Here is a 27618-nt window from a genome sequence, read left to right as displayed (position 1 = left end):
TGAGGAAAGAAATCAATCCAAGACTGGTATAGTTAGGAAAAGAAATGAGTCAAATTGTCAGGGCAAACAGAGAACAAGGTAGGACTGATAAATTAAACTGCATTCATTTCAATGCAAGAGGCCTAACAGGGAAGGCAGATGAACCCAGGGCGTGATTAGGAACATGGGACTGGGATATCATAGCAATCACAGAAAGGACTGGCAGCTTAACGTTCCAGGACACAAATGGTATAGGAATGATAGAAAGGGGGGGGCGGTGCAAGAGAGAAGGGGAAGTGGCATTTTTGATAAGGGATAGCATTGCAGCTGTACGGAGGGAGGATATTCCTAGGAATACATCGAGGGAAGTTATTTGGGTGGAATAGAGAAAGAAAAAAAAAGGGATGATCACCTTATTGGGATTGTATTGTAGACTCCCCAATAGTCAGAGGGAAATTGAGAAACAAATTTGCAAGGAGATCTCAGTTATCTGTAAGAATAATAGGGTGGTTATGGTAGGGAATTTTAACTTTCCAAACATGGACTAGGACTGCCATAGTGTGAAGGGTTTAGATGGAGAGGAATTTGTTATGTGTGTACAAGAAAACTTTCTGCTTCAATATGTGGATGTACCTTGGAGAGAAGGTGGAAAATCTGACCCATTCTTAGGAAATAAGGCAGGGCAGGTGACTGAGGTGTCAGTGGGGGAGCACTTTGGGGCCAGCAACCATAATTCTATTTGTTTTAAAATAGCGATAGAAAAGGATAAATCAGATCTAAAAGTTGAAGTTCTAAATTGGAGGAAGGTCAATCTTGACAGTATTAGGCAAGAACTTTCAAAAGCTGATTGGGTGCAGATATTCACAGGTAAAGGGACAGCTGGAAAATGGGAAGCCTTCAGAAATGAGATAACAAGAATCCAGAGAAAGTATATTCCTGTTAGGAAGAAAGGAAAGTCTGGTGAGTTTAGGGAATGCTGGATGACTGGAGAAATTGAGGTTTTGGTTAAGAAAAAGAATGAAGCATATGTCAGGTATAGGCACAAAAGGCAGTAGGAGTCTACTTAAGAGGGAAATCAGGAGGGCAAAAGGGGGACACGAGATAGTTTTAGCAAATAGGGTTATGGAGAATCTAAAGGGTTTTTATAAATACATTCAGGACAAAAGCGTAACTAGGGAAGAGAATAGGGCCTCTCATCGATCGCAAGGCAGCCTTTGTGTGGAGCCATAGGAGATGGGAGAAACACTAAACGTGTATTTTGCATCAGTTTACTGTGGAGAAGGATATGGAAGATATAGAACGTTGGGATATAGACGGTGCCATCTTGAAAAATGTCCATATTACAGAGGTGGTGGTGCTGGATGTCTTACAGCACATAAAAGTGGATAAATCCCTGGGCCCTGACCAGGTGTACCTTGGAACTCTGTGGGAAGTGATTGCTGGGCTCCTTGCTGAGATATTTGCATCATCAATAGTCACAGGTGAAGTGCTGGAAGACTGGAGGTTGGCTAACGTGGTGCCACTATTTAAGAAAGGTGGCAAGGAAAAGCCAGGGCACTATAGACCAGTGAGCCTGACATCAGTTGTGGGCATGTTGTTGGAGGGAGTCCTGAGGGACAGGATTTACATGTATTTGGAAAGGCAAGGACTGATTAAGGATAGTCAACACAAGTTTGTGAGAAGGAAATCATGTCTCACAAACTTGATTGAGTTTTTTGAAGAAGTAACGAAGATGTTTAATGAGAGCAGCGTGGTGGACCTGATCTATAGGGACTTCAGTAAGGTGTTTCACAAGGTTCATCATGGTAGACTGGTTAGCATGGAAGACAGGGAGAACTAGCCATTGGAATACAGAACTGGCTTGAAGGTAGAAGACAGTGGGTGGTGGTGGAGGGTTGCTTTTCAGACTGGAGGCCTGTGACCAGTGGTGTGCCACAAGGATTGGTGCTGGATCCACTGCTTTTCGTCATTTATATAAATGATTTGGATGTGAACATAGGAGATATGGTTAGTAAGTTTGCAGGCACCAAAATCAGAGACATAGTGGACAGCGAGGAAGGTTACCTCAGAGTACAACAGGATCTTGATCAAATGGGCCAATGGGCTGAGAAGTGGCAGATGGAGTTTGATTCAGATAAATGCGAGGTGCTGCGCTTTAGAAAAACAAATCAGAGCAGGACTTGTACACTTAATGGTAAGGTCCTGGGGAGTGTTGCTGAACAAAGAGACCTTGGAGTCAAGGTTCACAGTTCCTTCAAAGTAGAGTCATAGGTAGATAGGATAGTGAAGGAGGCATTTGGTATGCTTTCCTTTATTGGATAGAGCATTAAATATAGGATTTGGGAGGTCATATTGCAGCTATACAGGACATTGATCATAGAATCCCTACAGTGTGGAAGCAGGCCGTTTGGCCCAACAAGTCCACACCAACCCTCCAAAGAGTAACCCACCCAGACCCATTCCCCTACCTTATTACTCTACATTTTCCCTGACTAATGCACCTAACCTACACATCCCTGAACACTATGGGCAATTTAGCATAGCCAATTCACTGAAGCTGTACATCTTTGGACTGTGTGAGGAAACCGGAGCACCCAGAGGAAACCCACGCGGACACGGGGAGAAAGTCTGTACAAACTCCACACAGTCACTCAAGGCAGGGTCCCTGGTGATGTGAGGCAGCAGTGCTAACTACTGAGCATTATGCTGCCATTGGTTAGGCCACTTTTGGAATATTGTGTGCAAATCTGGTCTCCCGCCTATCGGAAGGATGTTGTGAAACTTGACAGGGTTCAGAAAAGGTTTACAAGGATGTTGCGAGGGTTGAAGGATTTAAGCTATGGGGAGAGGTTGAATAGGCTGGGGCTGTTTTCCCTGGGGCATCGGAGGCTGAGGGATGACCTTATAGAGGTTTATAAAATCATGAGGGGCATGGATAGGGTAAATAGTCAACGTCTTTTCCCTTGGTGTTGGAGTCCAAACTAGAGGGCATAAGTTTAGGGTGAGAGGGGAAAAATTTAAAAGGGGCCCAAGGGCTCAACTTTTTCACACAAAGGGTGGTGCGTGTTTGGAATGAGCTGCCAGAGGAAGTGGCGGAGGCTGGTACAATTACAACATTTAAAAGGCATCTGGATGGGTATATGAATAGGAAGGGTTTAAGAGGGATATGGGTCAACTGCTAGTAAATGGGACTAGATTAGGTTGGGATATCTGGTCTGCATGGACGAGTTGAACCAAAGGGTCTGTTTACGTGCTGTACATCTCTATGACTCTATTTCCTGTGAGTGACATGTATGGAGTGACATGGGCCAAGCGCAGGCAGGTGGGACTAGTTTAGTTTGGGAACATGGTCGACATACAGTGGTTGAACTGAATGGTCTGTTTCTGTGTTGTATGACTCTCTGACTCTATAAACCCCATGGTCAACTTCCATGGACCTGTACCCTCTGAGACATTGTGAATTTACACTGTTTGTGATCCTGACTAAATTCTGGGTTGTCAATCAGTGAGATACATCTATGGGTTGCTTGGGAACACAAAAATTCAGCCACTCTTCTGGTTGATACAAATGCAGGTAAGCTCCCGAAAAGAGGAAAAGAAAGAGAATACGGCTATTCAAAATAACACGAACATGCAAACTGGGAGAAGTAAGCTCTTCAAATTCATGTCTCCTCTGCCATTCAATCAAATCATGGTTGATCTGTTCAGTATTTCAAATTCCACATTGCCATCTACTCCCATCCTTCACCCTGCCAAACAAAAAGCTATCTACTGCCATCTTAAAAATATTTAATGACCGAGGCAGGCAGAGTTCCAAATTTCCCCAACGGTCAGAAAATAAAATTCTCCCTCATCTGTCCATAAGTGAGTTCTGGACTGAATTACTTAATCAAGACCATTCATAATCCTTTAGGTATTTTCATTAGGTTTCAATCAGCCTGTTCAGAAATATTATGACATGTCTGGAGCAGGCGGGGCTTGAACTCCAGGCCTTCTGGCTCAGAGTAGGGACACTGCCACTGTGCCGCAAAAAGCCTCCATTCAGAATCTTAAAAATTTAAGTCACCCCTTAGACTATCAAATTCTAGTGAAAATAAGCCCAGTCTGTTTAACATTTCCTCAATGAACATCACACCCTCTCCAGGTATCAATTTAGTAAAAGTTGTCATTGTGTTCAAGGTGGCTAAAACTGAATATAGTATTTAAGATGTGGTCACGTTGGTGCCTGTGTAACTTAAGCATGATATTCTTACTTTAATGTTTAGATCCTTTCACACTAAAGAATATCATTCCATTAGCTTTCCTAATTGTTGCTCCTGCACATTAACTTTTGTGCACGAAAATACCTCAAATCACTTATGCCTTGGAATTCTGCAGTCATTCTCCATTGAAATAATCTGATTTTTTTTATTCTTCCTGCTAAAGTGAACAAGTTCTCATTTTCATATTATGCTACACCTACTAGTTTCTTGCCCACTCACTTCCATCAGTCTGAAATGTCCTACATCCTCTTCATGACAATGCCCCACCCATCCTTCTGTCATTGGTGATGGTACCTTCATTCCCCTCATCTAAGTCATTGATACAATTTGTAAAAAGTGGAGGCCACAGTACAGGCCCCTGCAGGATCTTATGTACCATTCCAATCCGAAAAATACACATTTATGCATAAACTCGGTTTCCTGTCAGTCAGCCAATCATCTCTCCAGAAACAAAAACAGAAATTGCTGGAAAAGCTCAGCAGATGCTGCACATCATTTTCCACTTGGGAACTCTGCAGCCTTCTGGAATCAATATAGACGGAGCTTCTCCCATGTCCTTACCTCACATACCAGGCCTTGTTATCATGTGGAGAAAGTGAGGACCGCAGATGCTGAAGATCAGAGTCGAAAAGTATAGCGCTGGAAAAGCACAGCCGGTCAGGCAGCATCCAAGGAACAGGAGAGTCAATGTTTCGAGCATAAGCTTTTCATCAGGAATGAGATGGTGACTCAAGGGTGCTGAGAGATAAGTGGGGGGTGGGGCTGGGGGACAAGGTACCTGGGAATGTGATAGGTAGAGGGAGGTGGGGGTTGATAGTGGTAGGACAGAAAGGAGGGTGGAGTGGATAGGGGAGGGGGGGTGGGGGGGAAAGAAGATGGACAGGTAGGACAGTTCAAGAGGGTGGTGCCAAGTTGGAAGTGTGGATCTGGGATGATGTGGGGGAGAGGAAATGAAGAAACGGGTAAAATCTACATTGATCCAACATCTCTGGGATACACGCACTAACAAACCCCACTGCCTTGTGGACAAACACTAACTCCTGTCCAACTCCGCCAAGGATATGCAAGTCCTGGGCCTCCTCTACTGCCATACTCTAGCCACCTGATGCCTGGAGGAAGAACACCTCATCTTCCGCCTTGGGACCCTCCAACCACATGGGATCAATGTCGATTTTACCAGTTTCCTCATTTTCCCTCTCCTTACCTTATCCCAGATCCAACCTTCCAACGGCACTGCCCTCTTGAACTATCCTACCTGTCCAACTTCCTTCCACCTATCCACTCCACCCCCCCCACTTTCTGACCTGTCACCAGCACTCCCACCTTCATCTACCTATTCCATTCCTCGCTATTTTCTTTCCAGCCCCACTCCCTTTCCATTTATCTCTCAGTCCCCTTAGGCCACTCCCTCATTCGTGATAGAGAGCTTATGCTCGAAATGTTGACTCTCCTGCCCCTCAGATGCTGTCTGGCCAGCTGTGCTTTTCTAGAACCACACTTGGACTTGTTATCACAGAGTCTGCTCTTATATACAACCCAATGTTAGCCCCTAACAGCCCCCTTTAGTAGCCATTCATTCTCTGAGCCTGATCGTTCTCAATCCTTTGTCCAACTGTTCTTCTCTCTTTGGACTCTATCTCTACCAACTATTTACTCCTTCCACCCTTCCCCTACCTTGCATTCTGCATCCAAAACAGCATTTTCCTGGCTACCATCAGTTCTGAGGAAGGGTCACTGGATCTGAAACATTTACAAATGCTACCAGGCCTGTCGAGCTTGTGCCAGCAATTTCTGTTGGTGCTTCTGGTTTCCAGCATCCACAGTTCTTTCAGTTTTTAATCTTTTATCTGGACTAATTTGTCACCCCTTGGATCATGTGCTCCTACTTTACAGATTACCCTTTTGTTGCCTGATGCCTTTTGGAAATCCAAGTATAGTACATCAATGGGTTCCCACTTATCCACAATACATGCCACTCATTCAAAGATCTGTTGAATGAGTTGAGTACCACAATTTATCTTTCACAAAACCACATCAATGGTTCCCGATTACCTTGGGTTTTTCCCAGTGACCAGCTGCTGACTCCTTAAATGATTGATTTTACTACGTTTCTCACAACAGATGTCAAGCTAACTGGCCTATAGTTTCCTAATTTGGGGTCTCCCTCCCTTGAGTAGAGGAATTGTATTTGCTACTTTCCAGTCCAGTGGAACTTACTAGAATCTAGGGAATAACAGAAGATTAACACCAACATCTGCTCCCTCATTAGCCACCCCTTAAGACCCAAAGATGAAGTCCACTTGAATTGTCAGTCCCCAGCTTCTCAGTTCGCTCGGTACCACTTCCCTGGAGACTGTAATTTCACCACATCTCTCACCTCCTTTCATCTTCTGATTTATGGCCATTAGGTCTATGCTTTTCATGAAGCCAGGAGCAAAATATTTGTTTGTTTCATCTGGTATTTCCTTATCTGCTATTAACCCTCCATTCTCACTTTCTAGGGAACCAATGCTCACTTTATTTATCCTTTTCCATATTAAATTCCCATGAAAACTCTTGCTATCCATTTCAATGGAACAAATGTTGGGGGGTAGGGGAGAAAAAAAACAGGTTTTGATGGCAAATGTGTCAGCAGTGAGAGACTGTAGATTTCAAAACATTAGGAAAAAAGGGTGATAGACAAAATGAGGAGAAACTTCTGCAGCTGGAGCTATCAAGATCTGAAACATGTTACTCAAAAGGATAGAAGAAGCAGATTATAAAAGGAACATTTCATAGATTATAAAGCAAGAACAGAATATAGAATCCCCACAGTGTGGAAACAGGCCTGTCGGCCCAACAAGTCCACACTGAGCCTCTGAAGAGTATCCCACCCAAATCCATTCCCCATTACTCTACATTTTCCCTGACTAATGCACCTAACCTAAATGTTCCTGAACCCTATGGGCAATTTAGCACGGCCAATTCCCCTAACCTGCACATCTTTGGACTGTGGGAAGAAACTGGAGCACCCGGAGGAAACCCACGGGGAAAATGTGCAAACTCCACACAGACAACTGTCCGAGGCTGGAATCAAACCTTGGCCCCTGGAGCTGTGAGGCAGCAGTATTAACCACTAAGCGACCGTGCCGCACTTCAAAAGGCTTTGTTTGTTGGGCTATGGGTAAAAAGCTGGGATAGGGGAATAAAGCAGCACTTACGTAGCCCCTTTAAAACATTCCACTGTGTTTCAGAGAAGTGATTCACAAACAAGGTTTGACATCAAACAACCAAAAGGTGATAGAGACAGGCAAGGTTCACAATGATAGGTTTTAATGGAACCTTTCAAAGGAAGTGAGAGATACAAAGATCAGGGGAGAGGTGGTAGAAACATCACAGCAATGTTGTTATTGTTACAGTGTTCCAGAAATCAGAGGGAAATGTTCTGGGAAACATGGGTTTAAATCCCATCATGGCAGATGAAGAATTTTTTATTCAATAAAAGTCTGAAATTAAAAGCTCATCAAATGGTGACCATGTAACCACTGATAATTGTTATTTTTTTTTAAATCATCTGGTTCAATAATGTCCTTTCGGGATTGAAATCCAACATCCTTACCTGGTCTGACCTACATGGGCCTCCAGACCCACAGAAATATGGTTAGCTCTTAACTGCCCTGGTAATGGCAATTAGTGTTGGCCCAACCAACATGCCATGAAAGAGTAAAACTAAAGTCAGGAGTGTTATGGAGTACTTCTAATTGTCCAAATGGATGCAGCTCTAACAACACTCAAGCAGCTCAATATCATCCAGGATAAAGCAGCCAAATTGATTGGCACCCCAACCGTTTCCTTCAACATTCACTCCCTTCAATGTACATGGCAGCAGTGTATACCATCTACAAGATGCACTACAGTAACTCATCTAGGGTCATTCACCGGCACCTTCTAAACTGTGATCTTTACCACACAAAAGGGCAACAGCAGCAGATGCGTGGGATCACCACCACCTTCCAAGTTCATCTCCAAACTACTAATCCAAATCACAAACCACTACATTGCCATTCCTGCATTGGCATTGGGACCAAAACAGGGACTCTCTTCCTAACAGCAGTGTGGGCCTCCCTACACCTTATGGACTGCTACAGTCCAAGGAGGTAGGTGACCATCACTTTCTCAAGGGCAATTAGGGATGAGCAAGGGCTTGCCCCCCCTCCCCCCTTCTCCCCCCCTTCCCCCCCTCTCCCCCCTTCCCCACACCTCCCCCCCCTTCCCCACACCTCCCCCCCCTTCCCCACACCTCCCCCGCCCCCCCCCCCCCCCCACCCAGCCAGTAAACTGATTTTATCAGCCAGTGCATTTTATTAATTATTCTTTCATTGGATGTACGTGCCACTGGCTGGGGGCCAATGCTCTACAGGAAAGGCAGCCATTCCAATATGGATCCCCAAGATGAAGAATGTCACATTGACGCACCAATGTTTTTCACAGAGCCTTGAAGCAGAACGGCCACAACTTGTAACATCAGGCACGAGACTTCCCTCTGGTGCTGCTGCTCACTGGACGGTGCCTTGTTCCCTGCAGGAAACACCAAGAACAACAAAATGACCAAATCCAAAGCCAACCCTTACGCACTTATTGGAAATTAACAAAATCATTATGATCCTGATTAATCCCAGGAATAGCTTTGCTAATTTTGGTTGCATTATTCCTGGCACTGTGCTGATGTTTTGCCCAACCTTCATATGCCTGTCATTAAATCCTTAACACTGCTTTTCCAGTCATCAATGTTCCCCATCACGGATACCTTTATAACTAACAAGTGAAAGCATTCAAAAGAGAATTTATGAGAAGCGGTTTATTAATATTACTTTCAGAATCTGTATTGAATAGAGACAGGTGAGTGTTGGTTATGGTCAGTGAGGGGTTTGCGATTTTTTCCAAAATAAAACAAAGGCAAGACTATCCTTCCAGAAGGGTGATTTAGATTGAAGATTTTATCAGGACAGGACCTGTGGCCCTCTGCAGAGTTAACAGAAAGAAGTTTTATCTGCCGGGTTTGTGATAGGTAGGGTAAACATGCAAGGAGAAGGTGAGGACTGCAGATTCTGGAGAGTCAGCGTCAAAAAGTGTGGCGCTTAGAAAAGCACAGCAGGCCAGGCAGCATCCGAGGATCAGGAGAATCAATGTTTCGGGCATAAGCCCCTCATCAGGGTAAACACACCTTTGTTTTCAGTTCAGAAAAAAAAATCTAGTTTTGAACAAGGTTTTCATTCAGTTCTAAAGAGGTTAGAAGGAAGTTTAGTTTCTCTCCCAAAAAGAGATTATTTGGGGCAGCCCTAGAACCAGTTACCTCAGCAGAAGGGTTTAGATTGTGAAACTTCCAATCAGGAGAGTTTAATCAGAAATCGGTGGGTTATTAGAACCTACAGATCACAAGCAGATTCAACCCCTTAAGTAAGGTTTTGGTCCAAGATTTTGTGAAGAAGTTCATGTCAGCAGAAAGGTCTCCACAGTCCATGGCAAAAACACCGTCAGGGCTCAGTTAAGCAAACGTTCTCAACTGGAGTCTCTGTAATGGAAGATGGGTTAAAACTTTGTTTTCCCAGGACTTTTGAATCTTGTTAACTGTCCTCTGTGTTTAGATAACTTTTTCTAAAGATTGTTCTTTTGTGCAACAAATGTATGTTCTATTTAAGGAAAATCTGCAGCCTCCTGTGACTATCCACCTCCGTGATGAACAAAAATAAAGTCTGATCTGTCAAGCCAGATTTCATCCTAGGCTCAGGTTCGGCTATTAGTACTATCAGCTGGGATCGTAAAGGAAAAGTGTGTTTCTGAATACCCAGCTGTGCCTGGAGATCATTCTAGAATCCCTGCAATGTAGAAGCAGGCCATTCTGCCTATTGAGTCCACACTGACTTTCCAAAGAGCATCCCACCCAAACCAACTCCCTACCCTATCCCTGGGACTATGTATTTGCCATGGCTAATCCACTGAATCTGCACCTCTTTGAACTGTGGGAGGAACCTGGAGCACCCAGAGGAAACACACACAGATGTGGGGAGAATGTGCAAACTCCACACAGACAGTCACCCAAAAGGTGGAATCGAACCTGGGTCCCTGGCACTGTGAGGCAACAGTGCTAACCACTGAGCCATGACTCTTGAACTATCCTGAAATCTTGCCCATTCCAATCAACTAATTTTCGGAATCCTCAGATAAAAACGGTCAGGGTAAAATCAGCAAGACTGAAATCCTGTAATGGATCATTGGAAGGGAATGCAGGACAGAGGTAGGACTATAAATACTACCATTTGGGTTTTCCAACACTCATTTCCAACCAGTCAGTCTGCACTCACCAAGTTAGCTCTAGAACCAGTGGTACTCATGGGGTCAGAGCGGGTCAAAACACCACAATCCTTTCACTGCAACCCAATTAATACTTCAAAGCAAATCAAGAAGAGAAATTAATGTTAATAACTGAGCTCAGATTCCACTCTGTGTTTTAGTTTGAAAATTAATCAAATGGAAAATCTGGCCTCATGAATGTGTATACTTCTTCCTGCTGATAATTACTGGAATGCGAGCAATCCAATGCACCTAGGCAGACTGATTTTCTAAATTGCTAACTCTGAAAACCGAGGTTCAAACAAATGTTACCTGCTTTCCTCAGCATTTTTCCAGATCTCTGAAGCTGTGTCAGGAGCATTTCCAGGAGCCTGGTCTCTCTGAACACAATGGTGAGTAATGGGTCGTGTTTAGCAATGTCCAGCACACACTCCAGTGCCTGCAGGGCACAGGCTGGAGAAAGGTTCTCTCGGATTATGGCCTGCACTCTTGAAAAGACTTCGTGGGGAATGTAAGACATGTCGATAACAACACACCGCAGCATCTGAAAATATTGAATCTGTACTGGCCGAGACTTGAGGTATATCACCTCAGCGAACTGAAAGAGTGTCTGTTGTGTCCATTCCAACAGGAAGAAGTTGGCTCTGTCCCAACTCCAGATCTTTTTAATGCTGCTCAGGATCATTGACGAGATGCAGGAACTGGTGGTTTTGAGAAATACAAATTGCAAGACTTTGAAAGCCTGGACGTTTTTCACCGTTGTATCTTGAAATAAAGAAAATGGAGTCACTTGCAGCAAAGAGTGAGACAGAAAAGCAATAATTGTGTAAAATTTAATGTGCTACAAAAATAAATATATATTTAAAAATTTAGAAATAAAAATAGGGCAACCCACCCCAAATGGTCTAGTGACATTGAGTGTCTACTCTCCCTTGAAAGTATTCTATTCTCACCACTGAGAGAGACACAAGTAAAACACAGTCGAATTTTACTTAAGGGTACATGTTTACAGAAGACAATGTTGAGCCTTGTATTATCCTTTAATTGCCACATGCATTGCACCTTATTATGAACTCTGAAGCCTTCTTCAAGCGCAATCAACAGATCTCCCAGCCTTCACATGTCACAGCAAGACAATACACAAAGGAAACCACCATCTTCAATGTGAAAATGTGTCAGTTACTAAGGTAGGGATGTGGCAGCACTTAATGAGCAAGGATCAAAGAGAAGTGACAAGAAATGGAGGTAGATCACAAGACATACGAAAGCCTGGAGGAGAAAGTGAGGACTGCAGATGCTGGAGATCAGAGCTAAAAATGTGTTGCTGGAAAAGTGCAGCAGGTCAGGCAGCATCCAAGAAGCAGGAGAATCGACATTTCCTGAAGAAGGGCTCATGCCCGAAACGTCGATTCTCCTGCTCCTTTGATGCTGCCTGACCTCTGCGCTTTTCCAGCAACACATTTTCAGCATACAAAAGCCTGGACTAAAAAAAACACAATCACTCTTACAACGCAAAAGCTAGAAGATCTTGCTTCCTGTTACTGAGGCATGGCAAAATGGATATTTTCAAATACAAATGATAAAAAGAACTAAAACCACCCATGATTTGGAGATGCCGGTGTTGGACTGAGGTTGACAAAGTTAAAAATCACACAACACCAGGTTATAGTCCAACAGGTTTATTTGGAAGCACTGGCTTTCGGAGCACTGCCTGATGAAGGAGCAGCGTTCCAAAAGCTAGTGCTTCCAAATAAACCTGTTGGACTATAACCTGGTGTTGTGTGATTTTTAACTAAAAGCACCCAAAGTGGCCTGAGATATGGAGTGTAAAGGGTTGTTAGCGAATATGGAAATTAAATCAACTAAGAAAGGAAATAATGCAAAACCATGATCACTAGGAGATGCAGCCTTGTTTGAAGTTTTGTCCTGCACATAACTAGCATTGACCATGTTTAAATAAAAGATAGTATTTGCTAACAACCAAGATTTTTGCAAACTTGACTGGTCCCACTATTCTTGGATCTGAGCAAAGCCGAACAACAAAACACACTGCTCCAGCTACTCAGTAAAATGTTTTTTTTAAATTTTGATCATTCCTGCAGTTCCATTAATCTCTACCTCTCATTGATGCACATCCAGAAGATCCCAGGTTCATTCCTTGCTCTGACCTGAACCAAAAGATCTTAAAAGGGACAACTGTAGTGGTATTGTGATTAACCATTACATCCCGAAACTAAGCAAGTCAATAGGCCAGAGTTCAGAGACCTGACCACTCTCCAGGAACCCTTGGCATTTTGAGGATGTTACGCAGAGCATTGATTAAGAAGAACCAGTAGATGTGGTGTACTTGGATTTTCAGGAGGCTTCCCATTAGGCCCACACAAAAGGTTAGTGATTTTTGAGAAGATTTGTAGCTCAGGTTGAGGTTCTGGATGCAAGTTTGCTCACTAAGCTGGAAGTTTCATTTTCAGAATTTTGTCACCATACTAGGTAACATCATCAGTGAGCCTCCGGTGAAGCACTGGCGTTAGTGACCCACTTTCTATTTGTGTTTAGGTTTCCTTGGGTTAGTCTGCAGGCAAAACATATCTAGAAACCCTAGCTACTCTCCTCTTCATCAAAGGCATCTCGGAAATGACTGCCAGACTACTTGGACCCCTTGGCATCAAGGTAGCCCACAAACTCACCAACACACTAAAACAGCAGCTAATGAACTTGAAAGACCCCATACAGACAACAAACAAAACAGATGTCATTTACAAAATACCTTACAAGAATTGTGACAAACACTACATTGGACTAACAGGCAGAAAACTAGTCACCAGAATACATGAACACCAACTAGCCACAAAAAGTCATGACCCACTCTCGCTGGTATCCTTTCCTACAGGTGAGGAAGGACATCAGTTCAACTGGGACAATACATCCATCCAAGCACAAGCCAAACAGAGAGATAGATGAGAATGCCTAGAAGTTCTAACCAGAACTCTGTCAACAAACACATTGGCTTGAACCACATTTACCACCCTCTGAGAAAAAGAACAGGAATTGACATCACCACAGGAAGTGACATTGCTGAGCCAAGAAAACCTAAACACAAATAGAAAGCGGGGCACTAACACCAGTGCTTCACCAGAGGCTCACTGATGATGTTACTTAGTATGGTGACAAAACACCTGAAAACAAACCTTCTAGCTCAGCGAGCAAACTTACATCCACAAGAGGTTGGTAAATTAAATTAGAGGGGATGCAATTGGGGGGAAATGTAGTAGAGTCACACGGCACAGAAACAGACTCTTCGGTCCAATCAGTCCACAATCCCAAACTAAACTAATCCTACCTGCTTACATTTGGGCCATATTCTTCCAAACATTTCTTATTAATGTACGTATCCAAATGTCTTTTAAATGTTGTAACTGTACAGACATTCACCACATCCTCTGGAAGTTCATTCCACACACAAACCACCTTTTGTAAAAAAAGTTGCCCCTCGTGTCTTTTTTAATCTTTCTCCTCTCAGCTTAATAATATGCCCCCTAGTCTTCAAAAACACCAACCAAAAGGGAAAAGACACGTACCATTCACCTTACCCATACCATCAAGATTTTAACAGACCTCTAGAAGTTCAACTGGGCGGCACGGTGGTTAGCACTGCTGTCTCACAGCGCCTGAGACCCGGGTTCAATTCCCGACTCAAGCGACTGACTGTGTGGAGTTTGCACGTTCTCCCCGTGGGTTTCCTCCGGGTGCTCCGGTTTCCTCCCACAGTCCAAAGATGTGCGGGTCAGGTGAATTGGCCATGCTAAATTGCCCGTAGTGTTAGGTAAGGGGTAAATGTAGACTATGGGTGGGTTGCACTTCGGCGGGTCGGTGTGGACTTGTTGGGCCGAAGGGCCTGTTTCCACACTGTAAGCAATCTAATCTAATCTAAAAAAAAATGCTCTAGTGACAAAGGTCCCAGTCTCTCCTTATAGCTCTAACCCTCCACTCTGAGCAACATCCTGGTAAATCTCTTCTGAACCCTCTTCAGTTTAATAATTTCCCCCCCCAATACAGAGTGACCAAAACTGGAATGAGAATTGGTTAACAAAATATAAACACATTCGTTCAGGGTGGCAGGCAGTTACTAATCTGGAGCTACAAGTGTCAATGCTCGGTTCACAACTGTTTGCAATCTGTAGCAATGATTTCTTTGCATGGAGCAATTATGATAATTCCAAATTTGCTGCTGACAGAACTGTCTGGGAATTGAGATGTTGTGAGCAGGATACAAGGTGGCATGGCAGATAGAAAGTAATGTGGATAAACATGAAGTTCAAAGAAAACAGAAGGACAGATTATTTCTTAAATGGTGAGATGTTGGGAACTGCTGACATCCAGAGACCTGGATATCCTTGGTCGCCAGTCACTGAAAGTTAGTGAGTAATTAGCAAGTTAAATTGTATATTAAAGTTCATTGTAAGGAGATTTGAGTACAGGAATAAAGACATCTTGATGGAGCTGGAGCCTAGGCAAGACTGCACCTGGAGTATTGTGCATGATTTTGGTTCCCATATTTATAACATTACACAGAGGGAGTGAAATGTAGGTTTCCCAGATTAATCCCAGGATGAGGAGACCAAGCTTGAACTTCCTCGAATTTTTAAGAATGAGATTCCAGATATTCAACTGTCATGGTGGGATTTGAACCCAGGTCTCTGCGTTAACAATCCAGTGATAACACCATTCGGCCATCACCTCCCCGCTTAGACAGGATGTTCCCCGAGTGGTGAGTCTAAAATCAGAGGGTACATCTCAGGATGAGGGGCAAAATAAAGAGGAATCTCTTCACACAAAAGCTGGTGAATCTTTGCATTGCTTTACCCAGAAGGCTGGGGAAATTCAGTCATTGCATTTCTGGAGACTAGTGACATCAAGGGATATAGAGATAGTCTGGGTAGGTGCCATTGAGGTAGATGATCAGTCATGATCAAAATGAATGGCTAGCTACCACAACGGGCTGAGTGGCCTCCTCCTGAGAAAGTATAGTGAACTTCATGCTTATGCACATTACATTCTATCTGCCATGACGGAGCCTATTCACCCAGCCTGCCTGATTGTAACAGATCTATGGCAAACAAAGATACTTTGAAACGAGTGTCAAATAGGCAGAGGTAGAACAATTTGCTGTCTTTGAGTTGACAGCCAGATGTGTAAAAGGAGCAACAGTTGGCGTGGGTCTCTCTGACAATTCTGCCACAAACCTCCCAGTAGCCTTCATTGCTCAGGACCCAGTAAGATCCCTCCCTGATTTCTGAACATCTATTTTAAGCATTGAATGATAAGTGCGTCCCCAACGTAAAAGAGGAAATAAGCTAGTCAGGAACAGACCTTGCAACCTCTTGTGGAAAAACTTGTTTTTCTGCTTTTCATTGGGGAAATGTTTTTGAATGATAGCAATGTTAGTAAAAAAAATTCTCAGCCCCCACCCCCTCCCAGCCACAGAAAACATGCCTTGAATCGTTTTGGAAATTACCTAACCTTGTGTACTTGGGTTGTACTTCTGCTTTCATGACGAACTGTGTCCCAGGTAGCTCTTTGTAAAATACAAGAGGTGAATGTTATGACCGAACCTTCCAGATCTTCATGTAATGGTATGGTGGCCTATTGCTGTAGCATTGATGAACGGTTCAAAGTCTATCCCACTTGTGGTCATAGAGTCTGGCGATCTGTGGTCATTTTGTGATAGGTTTGAAAAACCTGGGTTTTCTGTGGCTGGGAGGGGGTGGGGACTGAGAATTGTTTTACTAACATTGCTATCATTCAAAAACATTTCCCCCAATGAAAAGCAGAAAAACAAAATTTTTCCACAAGAGGTTGCAAGGTCTGTTCCTGACTAGCTTACTATTTCCTGACTATTTCCTCTTTTACGTTGGGGACGCGCTTATCATTCAATGCTTAAAACAGATGTTCAGAAATCAGGGAGGGATCTTACTGGGTCCTGAGCAATGAAGGCTACTGGGAGGTTTGTGGCAGAATTGTCAGAGAGAAACCCATGCCAACTGTTGCTTCTTTTACACATTTGCTGAGCGGCATTTTGAGATCTTCAGTGGGCAGTAGCGAGTTGATTTGATTTATTTATTGTCACATGTATTTTGTTCCAAAATACAGTGAAGTGTGTTGTATAGAATCGCCCTCTCCGGCAGCAATTAACAGGGATTATTGCTTTTGAATGACTGACTAACATCACAACTCTGCTCACTAATATTCTGTTTCCTATTTCACCAAACATGCCAAATTATCTCCATGTGAAAAATTCTCAACAAGAAAGCCAGAATGGATTCATGGTAAATTTAGCTCACCCTTTGGTCCAAAGAATCCCATGTTGGACCACCAGATACCAACATCTCAGGACACGTTCCATGGGCACCCTACATTCATGGACTTTGGCATTCAAGTGCCAGCCTCATGGCATAACTCTGAGCCACTGAAGAGGATATTTTGGTACTTCAATGCTGCAATAGCAACTGCCATTGTAATGCTGGATAAAGGACACTGTGCTCAGGTACATGCACCCAGCTCAGATACTGGAATCCCCAGAGTCTTCACTGACTGTCATCATGCCTACCCACTCTGAGTCTAACTGGATTCTCACTGCATCCCTGCCTTGTGTTGCCTTTTTTCACTTTGTCCAATCATCTAGAGATACGAGGTTTGAATACTTTCATCTTGCTTTGCCCACTTAGCACAGAAGTAAATCCAGAAAGTTCCTCGTGGCGGTCAGCAGACCTCAGTCAAGTCAAGGGGCACAGCCTTTGGTCTAGGGGAGGGTCCTAGCACTGTTAGGCAAGGGCAGCCTCCAATAGCAGTCCAGGGGTTTGGACATGGTCACTCAGCCAGTCAGCACAGTCACAGTCAGGACAGTCTTCAGTTAAGGGGTGAGGAGCTGAATGTTGGGTCGCCCAACACCCAGGCAGACTCTTTCTGCCTGTTCTGGGTTCTGAAAAAAAGAGTAAAGCAGGTATTATGGGAGATGAGAGTGGGTGGCAAAGCTTTTACCTTTGGTGCAAGTGTGTTCTGAGTGAGTGATTAGGTGGTGCAGAGGGCAGGTAGGTTTAGTGGTGTCAGGAGTTGGGCTGGATGACAGTGTTTGAGGGAAGATGTTGCTGGTCATAACGAGAGTGGTTGAGCCTTGTTGAGAGGTGAGTAAAGTCGCAGAGATGGAGCAAATAAGATATTGGAAAGAACCCAGTGGCACTCAAATTGGCAGAGCAAAGAAGGACATTGACTTCCTCCAAGGTAGCTGGTGGCATCATTTGGTGTCAGTGCCTCCATTTCGTATCCTGAGGGAAGAGGACACCCAGCCTGTGTACCATCTTGTCCAGCTGGACATCCATGTCCCTGCCTTCAAAGCAGGGCAACGATTTCCCCATCTACCATGTTGGAGGTAAACGTCACAAACCGTGCAGGGCACCGCTGGACTGAGAGTGCTTGCCCAGCTACACAACGGCCTTTCAAAGATGGCACCAGTGCAAGGAATGCTGGTTTATTCCAGTGAGTGGTCATTTGTTCTGGGTATGCACATGGCTAGATGGTGCTAGAATCAGGCAAGAGGGACAGCATAGGGACAGGATAGATGGGTATAGTAAAATACGATGAAAAAAACTTGTTAAGCCTCATGGCTAAAAGAAATCCTCCAAAAAAGAACTCAATGCAACTTACACTTAGCCAAAAAAAGAGAAGTAAGGTTCTGCCCCATGTTTCTAAACCATGGAGCGGATTGTAATTTGGGGGAAAAGTGAGGGACAGAGAATGGGGATCTATAAACCAACAGGGTCAAAGTTGACAAACCATTGTTGCCTCCTCCCAGCAGGTATTGGATTCCCAAGCCTCATAAAAGGATTCTGACAAGAACTCCACCTCAAAGTTCGTCGGAATTAGAAAGACATCACATATCAGCTCACCAATAAGGTTCACAGAACCAGAAAATGGCAAATTGAGTGTGGGCTGGGAGGAAAATACAATTAATAGTAGGGGCTTGGATAGTGCTGTAGAACAGAGAGATCTAGGCGTTCAGGTACATAATTCTCTGATATTTGTGTTACAAGTATACAGGGTGGTTAAGGTGCCACTTAGCATGCTTGCCTTTATTGCTCAGACTTCGGAGTCCAGGAGTTGGGAAGTCATGTTGAGTTTGTACAGGATGTTGGTGAGGCCGCTTTTGTGTCAAATTCTGGTCATCCTGTTATAGGAAGGATATTATTAAACTGGAGAGGGTTCAAAAATGATTTATCAAGATGTTGCTGGAAATGGAAAGTTAGAATTATAAAGATAGGCTTAATAGGCTGGGATTTTTCTTCACTGGGGTGTCATTTCCCTATGGTGGGGGAGATCAAAACTAGGTGAGAGGAGGAAGATTTAAAAATAACATGAGGGGCAACTTTTTTTTAAAGACACGGAGTGGTTAGTGTGTGGAATGAACTGCCAGAGGAAGTGGTTCAAGGGAGTACGTTTAAAAGACATTTTTACATGAATAGGAAAGGCTGGGAGGGTATGGGCCAAGCATAGGTAGGTGGGACCAGTTTGGCTTGGGAACATGGTTGGCTTGGACTGGACGGACCGAAGAGTCTGTTTCCGTGCTGTATGACTCTATGGCCAGTCAGGATTGGAGTTGCACCTTGGGGCAAGGGTTTGCCAGCTTATCCTCATGAAACAAGGAAGGAACAAGAGTGCTACTCCTGGCCCACAGGAATTCCACACAATCACTTTTCCCACAGTTGTCTTGGCTGCTTCTGCCCATCCCAAGACTGGCTTGTCGGGATTCGATCCTTGTAGATTAAGAAATTAAAATACTTGGGCAAGGTCATGAGTGTAATTGGACTGTGACTTTAAGTTGCAAGTTAGGCTCTCAACTGCCTGCATTTGGAGTCCTGGCCAGTTTCAGTGTGGGTGGACACTAAATGATAACAGGTAGGAGCAGGCATCTTGAGTTGTGTGAATTTTGTCCAAGAGATTGGGTTCAAAACAGACTGGTCTAGGAGAAAGCAAACCGGAAAACTTCAAGCTTTGGTGTCTTTGTAACACTGCTCATTATATGTGGTGATTAAATACCACAATACAGGGTAATCAGAGATCATTCTGGTGTTACATTTTTGAAAGACAATTCCATAAACTCAACTACACTAATTAGTCTACTCGCATGCTTTTCTACATGTTACTAACATTCATATAGCTAGACTGCACACTTCAGCCTATCACTGTTTTACCCTCTCCTCTCCTCCTTGCCTTAATCACGCCCACACTGTGCTATTTATGCCCAGTGAAGAGCAGCTCACTGACGTCATTGTAAAGTCACTCCACACTGTTATACAACAGGGTTTACACAAACTCTTGTGCCAGTGCAGATGACTTTAAACATTTCCAAGCCCCACTTCCACTGGGCAGAGGGGTTGAACATGAACCCCAATGACCAACACTGCCCCCACCCCCATCCCTCCAAAATACAAACATGTTTTTTCGATCTCATTTATGGAGGTAAGCAAAGGAAGATCTAAATTTTCCAGTTTTTTTTTGTTGAAAAGGCAATTCCCTCACACCCTGGTCACCAGCCCTTATGACGGGGACAACTCATTTGTTAACAGTTTGCACTTGGAAGCGTTTACATTTCTCTCCTCAGTCACCTTTTGCAGCTGGCAGCTCAGGGTGGTTACATCCTTCCCCATACAGAATGCAGACCTTTATTAGAAAGCTGGAGTCTCCACACGTTATTACTGACATAGACAGAGCTCAGTTGAACTTCCAAAGAGCATCTAGCGGACACAGTGCATAGAGAGCAGCGGAATGACAAATTAAATATTAGGATCATAAAAGTGGAGTTATTTGGTAAAAGTACAGAGAGATTTACCTGACCCTGACAGCTGCTGAAACTTAAAATTTGGGAACTGAGAACCTGCAATACAAGGTGTGACCTTCAATTGTTTCTGACCATAGATGGTGAGGGAACTCAAAAAATCGACAAGTTCTTCCATGGATTTTCCTTCTTGCTTCTCCAGTTCCTTATCGCACCTAATGAGGGAGTAAAGTTCAAATCAGAATTGATCATCTTGAAACAAAATACAAAGATCTAAGCTGCTGGGGAGAGATTTTTATTGGGGTTTTGAATGCAAACAAACAAAGGGAGCTACTACAGTTGCAAAACACCTTTTCCCTCTATTCCTTTCTCCGAAACCCCTCTCTAAGTTTGACCATTGAAAACTCCACAGAAGGCACGATTGACACAAATGGAGAGTTCTTAATTATGAATCTGAAAGTACATTGCTGTCTCTAGAAAAAGAGAATTCAGTTAGCCTAACTGATCCAAAGTGAAACTCAAAACTAATACAACGTATTTGATAAGTGACTTCCACCACAGACTGGCTTTTTAACGATCTGAATTTTTCTCAGAATTTAACTGTTAGTTGGCTAAAGTTATTTTCAGATAACTCTCTGCAGAGTTTTAATTATTTTAAAGGTTTGAATGGAGGGGTGTGAAAATTTCACATGAAGGGCAATTTAATGATACTGTGGCTTTAAGAAGTGTATTTTGTTCATTTTTTTTAAGGAGAGGCTCTAAGGTAGAAATGATGAGCAGTCTAACAGAGCCAATACAGTAAACAACTGTTGAAGCCTTGGATTTTTTTCAAAAAGTTGTAACAATAGAAGCAGCCTGAATGAGTGGATCAAGGTCTCACAGAACCAAGAGTTTTAGGTTTCAGTTTGTAGCAGCAACAGGGTTAGAAGCTGCAGTAATCTCTCCCAGCTGCTACACTATCTGAATTTTTCTTGCTGTTTTTTCCCTCCAGGGAAAAATCTGTTTTCTGAACTTGTCTTTTGCCAAGTTCAATTGATTAGTAATAGTTACTATATCTATTATTCTGTTAAATTTTCCAATCCAGTTAAGTTATTCCAATTCCTTCTTTCTTTTGTTGTATTTTAACGATAATGAATAAATAAAGTGTGCGTTGTTTTAAATCCAGTAGTTTGACCAATCGAATTGCATCTGGAACAGAATGTCTTACATTCACCTTTAAATCAAGAGAAAGTTAGAGTCTAAAATAGAAGTTGCTGGAAAAGCTCAGAAGATCTGGCAGCACCTGTGAAGAGAAATCTCTGAGGAGCTTACTCATTGACTTTGATTTCTCTGCTGAGCTTTTCCAACAATTTCTGTTTTTGTTTCTGATTTGCAGCGTCTGCAGTTCTTTCAGTTTTTTTAAAGTTAGGGTCTAGATTATCTTAATATTTTGAGAGGGTTTGGTCTGGTCCACAACACAACTGAATAGTTTTGTGCATGGTTGAGGAAGCTTTATTTTTGCAATGTACTAGTTCTTTAACAGTTACCTTGAGCAGTATGGCTGACTTGTTTTGGATACAGAGCCATATTCAGCCATATAATTGGAAGGATCACTGCCCTTTTAAACTTAAATCTGGTTGAGGTCAGCACAGAAATGTGAATCAGCTCACCCTTCCCAAGTTGGTCATTATAGATTGGGTAGATATACTTACCCAAGGAGCAGGTTGGTTAACAGTTGGTAACCATCAGCACTTTCAAAATCAGCGAGTAAGTCTGGAGAAACTTGATAAGAGTCTTTCACAAAGCAAAGCACGTGGACTGCTGCTTGAGCTGCCTCGTACACCGATGACTTGTCTGCCATTGCAGACAAATTCTGAATGCACTTCTTTATACATTCACTGTCTGTATAAAATACAAATCTATGAGCTTTTCATGCCACATATAACACATAGAAGTTATACATCAGCAAAGGATTCAATGTTTAATTCACTAACGACTCTTTGGAAAGTGAGGACTGCAGATGCGAGAGATCAGAGTCGAAAAGTGTGGCACTGGAAAAACACAGCAGGATCTGAGGAGCAGGAGAGTCGATGTTTCAGGCATAAGACCTTCATCAGAATGATTCATCACTGGACTATTGATCCACAGACCCAACTAATATTTTGGGCACCTGGATTCAAATCCCAGCCTGGCAAAGGATGGATTTTGAATTCAATAAAAATCTGGAATTGAGAAACTAACGATGACCATGAAACCACTGTCAATTGTCGGAAAATCCCATCTGGTTCCAATGTCCTTGAGAGAAGGAAATGGCCATCCTTACCTGGTCTGGCCTACATATGACTCCAGACCCACAGCAAGTTGGTTGACTCTTAACTGCCTCTGGGCAATTAGGGATGGGCAGCAATTGCTGGCCTAACAACGATGCCTTCATCCCATGAATTAATTTTCAAAAAACTGATACCACCCATCCAGCAACCAGTTGTTCACTTGACAACAATCCACTGGTTGGTTTGCACTAAGATATCTCAGCTTTAACATTTAACTTATTTGTAACAACTTGTACACGAATTACCCATTAAACCCACAGCAGAAAATTAAGTTTGGTTTGGTGTACCCTTTTCACAAAACAGCAATTATCAGTGATTGACTGCCAATCTCTCCAGTCCAGAAAACTAACCTTTCAGGGTATCAAGTCTCCTTTCTACAAGTGGTGAATCATTATTGGAGATTTTAAAAATGTCACATATTTAAAACAGTTCTGTTTTTGCCATCTTACTTTACTGTCTTTTAATCCAGTCTCTCCCTTTATTTCTCTCTTTGTACTAGATTTGACATTGAATTCTCTCACTCAAATTCACCCTCACCGATGACTCCTTTTCTTTATTTCTTACTTGTTCAATCACAAAACATAGCACCAGGTTAGAGTCCAACAGGTTTATTTGAAATCACAAGTTTTCAAAGCGTTAGCCCTTCACCTAACAAAGGAGCTCTGAAAGCTTGTGTATTCAGATAAACCTGCTGGACTATAACCTGGTGTCTTATGAATTCTGACTTTGTCCATCCCAGTCCAACACCAGCACCTCCACATCATTAAATAAAATGAGTCAACAGGATTGCTAGAACAAAGGTGGGGGCCCTCAGATATAAGGCAATCATTCGTAATTCTGACAGAACATTTAGAAGAAACACCATTGTGCAAAGAGCACTTAAAATATGGAACTCGCTGCCATGAGAGGTACCGAAGCAAAATTCACAGATGCACTTAAGATGAAGCTCAGCAAATGCATAAGCAGGGTGGGAGCAAACGTTATGCTGACAGAGTTAAGAGGAGAAGGGTGGGAGGTGGTTCGTGTGGAGTATAACCCCTGACACGGATGATTTTGGCTGAAGGGCTTCTCTTGGCTGCACGCTCGATATAATTCAACAGACATTCTCAACTCTGAATATGCTTGATGTATAATGGTATTAGGACTAGACAGGAGAAACGCAGGCAGAATGTTCTTGATGACCAAGGAGTCCAGAACCAGGGATACGGGATAAGCCATAAGAGGTCAGGAGAAAGTTCTTGCCTCAATGTTGAAGCTGTGGAATTCTCTGCACAGAAAGTGTATGAGGACGAAACATTGGATGCTTTCAAGAAGGTTCCAGATATTAATCTGAAGGCTAAAGGGATCAAAGGGTATGGGGACAAAGCAGGAACTTGGTACAGATTGGATGATCAGCCATGAATAGTGCAGTAGACTCAAAGGGCTGAATGGCCTCCTCCTATTCCTTTTTTCTCTGTATCCATAGAAAAAGAGTCAGAGGCTGGTGGTGATCTGCTGTTCGATAATTGACATCAAAGCTAAGTCCCACGAGAGGTTGCAGGCATGGGGAGAGGATTGGCCCAATGACATGATGTTTGACAGACAGATATCCACATACTGCATCAACAATTTACAACTGTTTTACTCTTTAACTATAGGAGCAGTTTCACCTTTCTCTCTTGGATCCTTCACTTATCCAGAATCCAACACTCTCACTGGGGACAAAGCCCAAGTCTTTCTAAAACTTCTTTTAAAAGATTAAACCACAAACACGTCACCTTGGTCACTAATTATATTAGCCTATTACACACACTGCCCACCAGGTTCATGAATAACAAAAGGGAACGACGGAGGAGATTAAATTAAAATGGTGTTGGAGGGGGAAAGCCCACCTTTTCTTTCGCTCCATAACTTTGCATTTTTATGTTTCAGTGAGAGAAATCTTGTTAAAATTGATCTACTAATCCAACTTGCAGTCTGGGATCTGACATATTGAGTAATAACATCAGTTGAGATCATCATTTTCAGATATACGATCACTGGAGGTTTTCAGACTGGGATTGATAGATTTTTGTTAGTGAAGATATCAGAGTTTATGGACAGGGACTGGTAAAAGGAAATAAAATCCAGGTCAACCATGGCCAATGAGACTGGTAAAGTAGACACTAAACAGCTGAGTGACTGGTTAGAGTGAAATGAACTGCCAGAGGAAGGGTAGCGCGGTGGTTCAGTGGTTAGCACCGCTGCCTCACAGCATCAGGGACCCAGATTCGATCCCAACCTTAAGAAACTATCTGCGTGGAGCTTGCTCAGTTTCCCCATGTCTGTGTGGGTTTCCTCCAGGTGCTCTGGTATCCTTCCACAGTCCAAAAATGTGCAGGTTAAGTGGATTGGTTATACTAAATTGCCTGGAGTGTCCAGAGATGTGCAGGTCAAGTAGTTAGCCATGGGATATGCAGGGTTACAGAGACTGGGTAGAGAGTTGAGTCTGGGTGAGACGTTGTTTGGAGGGTCAGTGAGACTTGATGGGCTGAATAGCTAAAAATGTGTTGCTGGTTAAAGCACAGCAGGTTAGGCAGCATCCAAGGAATAGGAAATTCGATGTTTCGGGCAGAAGCCCTTCATCAGGAATGATGGGCTGAATAGCCTGTTTTCACGCTTTAGGGGTTCTATGAAGTGGTGGATATGGGTACAGTTACAACATTTAAAAGACATTTGGATAAGTTCATGAATAGGAAAGGTTTGGAGGAATATGGGCCAAGTGCAGGCAGGTGGGACCAGTTTAGTTTGGGATTATGGTCGGCATGGACTGGTTGGACCGAAGGGTCTGTTTCTGTGCTGTGTGGTTGCTTGCCTTTTTGAACCAGATATGAATCTCACATGGAGAAAGTGAGGTCTGCAGATGCTGGAGATCAGAGCTGAAAATGTGTTGCTGGAAAAGCACAGCAGGTCAGGTAGCATCCAAGGAACAGGAGATGATCCAACGTTTCGGGCATAAGCCCTTCTTCATTCCTGATGCCCGAAATGTCAAATCTCCTGTTCCTTGGATGCTGCCTGACCTGCTGCGCTTTTCCAGCAACACATTTTCAGCATGAATCTCACATGGACCAGAACATCCCAAGCACTGATCCCAGCTACTAAAGCAGCTTCTTCCAATGCTACAAAAGGCTGGAGATACAGACATAAATTTGCCATTTAATCCCTGTGCAACGATCCAAAATCTAGAAATCTCACACATGCATAGCATTGTGCTTCATCAGTTTGTTTTGTGTATTTTATATTTTTTGGATTTGTCCCATAGCTACATAGGCATGATACTGGTTTCTAAATCAGAATCTGGTTTATAGAGTGCTGTTTTCACATCGCCCTGAAAGTACAAAATGTTCTGCTCCATGCTTCCAGGAGTGTCTCAGATCACTTTAGCTCTGAGTCAACTTAAGCTTCACCAATCAAGCAGAGGGTGTCTGACTAACAAACACGGGTGCCTTTAATGGTCAAAGTATTTTTTTCCTTAGGAACCGCCAATTCACCCATGTCACACCAATTTAAATTAACAAATTACAGGCTCTCTTTAACCGAGGTAATGAAACTATAACAAAAGGGAAGGACAGGGAATGGAGGAAAGGTTAAGTTGGAGGTGGGCCTCAGCTCAATATTTTTTCTGTAAAGTCACCACCATATCATGCTGCTCATTCAAAGAACTATTCACAAACATGGCCCATCAGGGGCGGAGGAACAATAACAAAGAGGGGAGTGTAAAGAAAGATGGGAGGGGGGAACTTAAATTAAAATGGAGTGGGAGGGGGACAAACCCACCCCTCATATCTTGTAATCGATTATTCATAGATGTTATTACATATCTGTGGAGGAGATTGGACTTGAACTCAGGCCACCTAGCTCAGAGAAAAGGGCCAACACCAGATATTTTCCGATCAACGTGCTCAGAAACTTTACTACCCAGCTACAGGGTCATTGGAACAGGCTCCACTGAGCATCACCTGCTAATCGATTAACATCCTGCTTTACTCTACGGTTTCAGGTGACACAGTAGTAGTGTCCCTGCCTCTCAGCCAAGAGGCCAGGGCTTAATTCCCATCTGATCTATCACTGAACCGGTTGACTGAAACTCTCCTGCTTTGTCCCTAAAGGGACCCGCATTTCCAACTATCATAACAATCCAAGCCAACACTCGACGGAGGAGGATTCAAATCTCATCACAGTAGCTGGTGGACAGTAAATTGAAATAGTAAATCTAGAATAGAGTCTCAGTAACAGTGTCCACAAAACTACCATTGATTATTGTAGAAACCCAATTGATTCAATTACATCCTTTGGGGAGGGGAGTCTGGTGTCCTTATTTGGTATTGCCTACATGTGATTCCAGGCCCATAGCAACATGGTTGACTCTCTCTAAAATGGCCCAGCGAGACAAACACCAAGGATAGCTCAGAATGAGCAACAAACATTTGCCTTCCCAGTAATGCCCATACCTCATGAAGTAAAAAATAAACATTGGTAAGGAAAGACAATAGAGTCGCTAATATATTTTGACTTTCTGAACAAATCAAACTTCGATGAGACATTCATCAGAAATTGGCACTCCACTTGTGTTTCCTCTCGCATACAAAGTGACTATAACTGAAACATAAATAAAACACAAGTTTTATTTGTAAAACAAACAATTCCTAGAAATGTATGTATTATAGTCATTAAAAAAAAGTGTGCACGCACCGTGTAAATATCGGACGATATTTTTAGTTGGTGTTTTTGAGATGGCCTTCAGCACATGACCTGTATATGTTCTCCAGGATGAATTGCACTGGTCCCACTGGGAGGCCACTGCTAAAATCAGACACCTGAGGTCATTGGTTTGCACCATTGCCTCTACAGCAGAGACCTGGCTGCACAAATGCAGCATGATCTGAAAGAA

At 43.1% G+C, this 27618-nt stretch overlaps 1 protein-coding gene across 3 annotated transcripts in view; it reads right to left on the bottom strand.

Moving 5' to 3' along the window:
- The window catches only part of wdfy4 (WDFY family member 4), a 315729-nt gene that overhangs the window by 259830 nt on the left and 28281 nt on the right, over nt 1-27618 (bottom strand). For all 3 annotated transcript variants that reach the window (XM_060854390.1, XM_060854388.1, XM_060854389.1), the window contains 5 exons: nt 27420-27609; nt 22092-22281; nt 20455-20615; nt 10884-11336; nt 8697-8798 (listed from right to left, as the gene is read on the bottom strand). In XM_060854390.1, the coding sequence (XP_060710373.1) occupies nt 8697-8798; nt 10884-11336; nt 20455-20615; nt 22092-22281; nt 27420-27609 (1096 nt within the window). The remainder of the gene's footprint in view (nt 1-8696; nt 8799-10883; nt 11337-20454; nt 20616-22091; nt 22282-27419; nt 27610-27618) is intronic.

Source organism: Hemiscyllium ocellatum, chromosome 43, assembly GCF_020745735.1.
Source record: "Hemiscyllium ocellatum isolate sHemOce1 chromosome 43, sHemOce1.pat.X.cur, whole genome shotgun sequence".
Lineage (NCBI taxonomy): Eukaryota > Metazoa > Chordata > Chondrichthyes > Orectolobiformes > Hemiscylliidae > Hemiscyllium > Hemiscyllium ocellatum.
The sequence above is the reverse complement of the archived record's forward strand: the minus strand, read 5'-3'. Positions and strand labels throughout refer to the sequence as shown.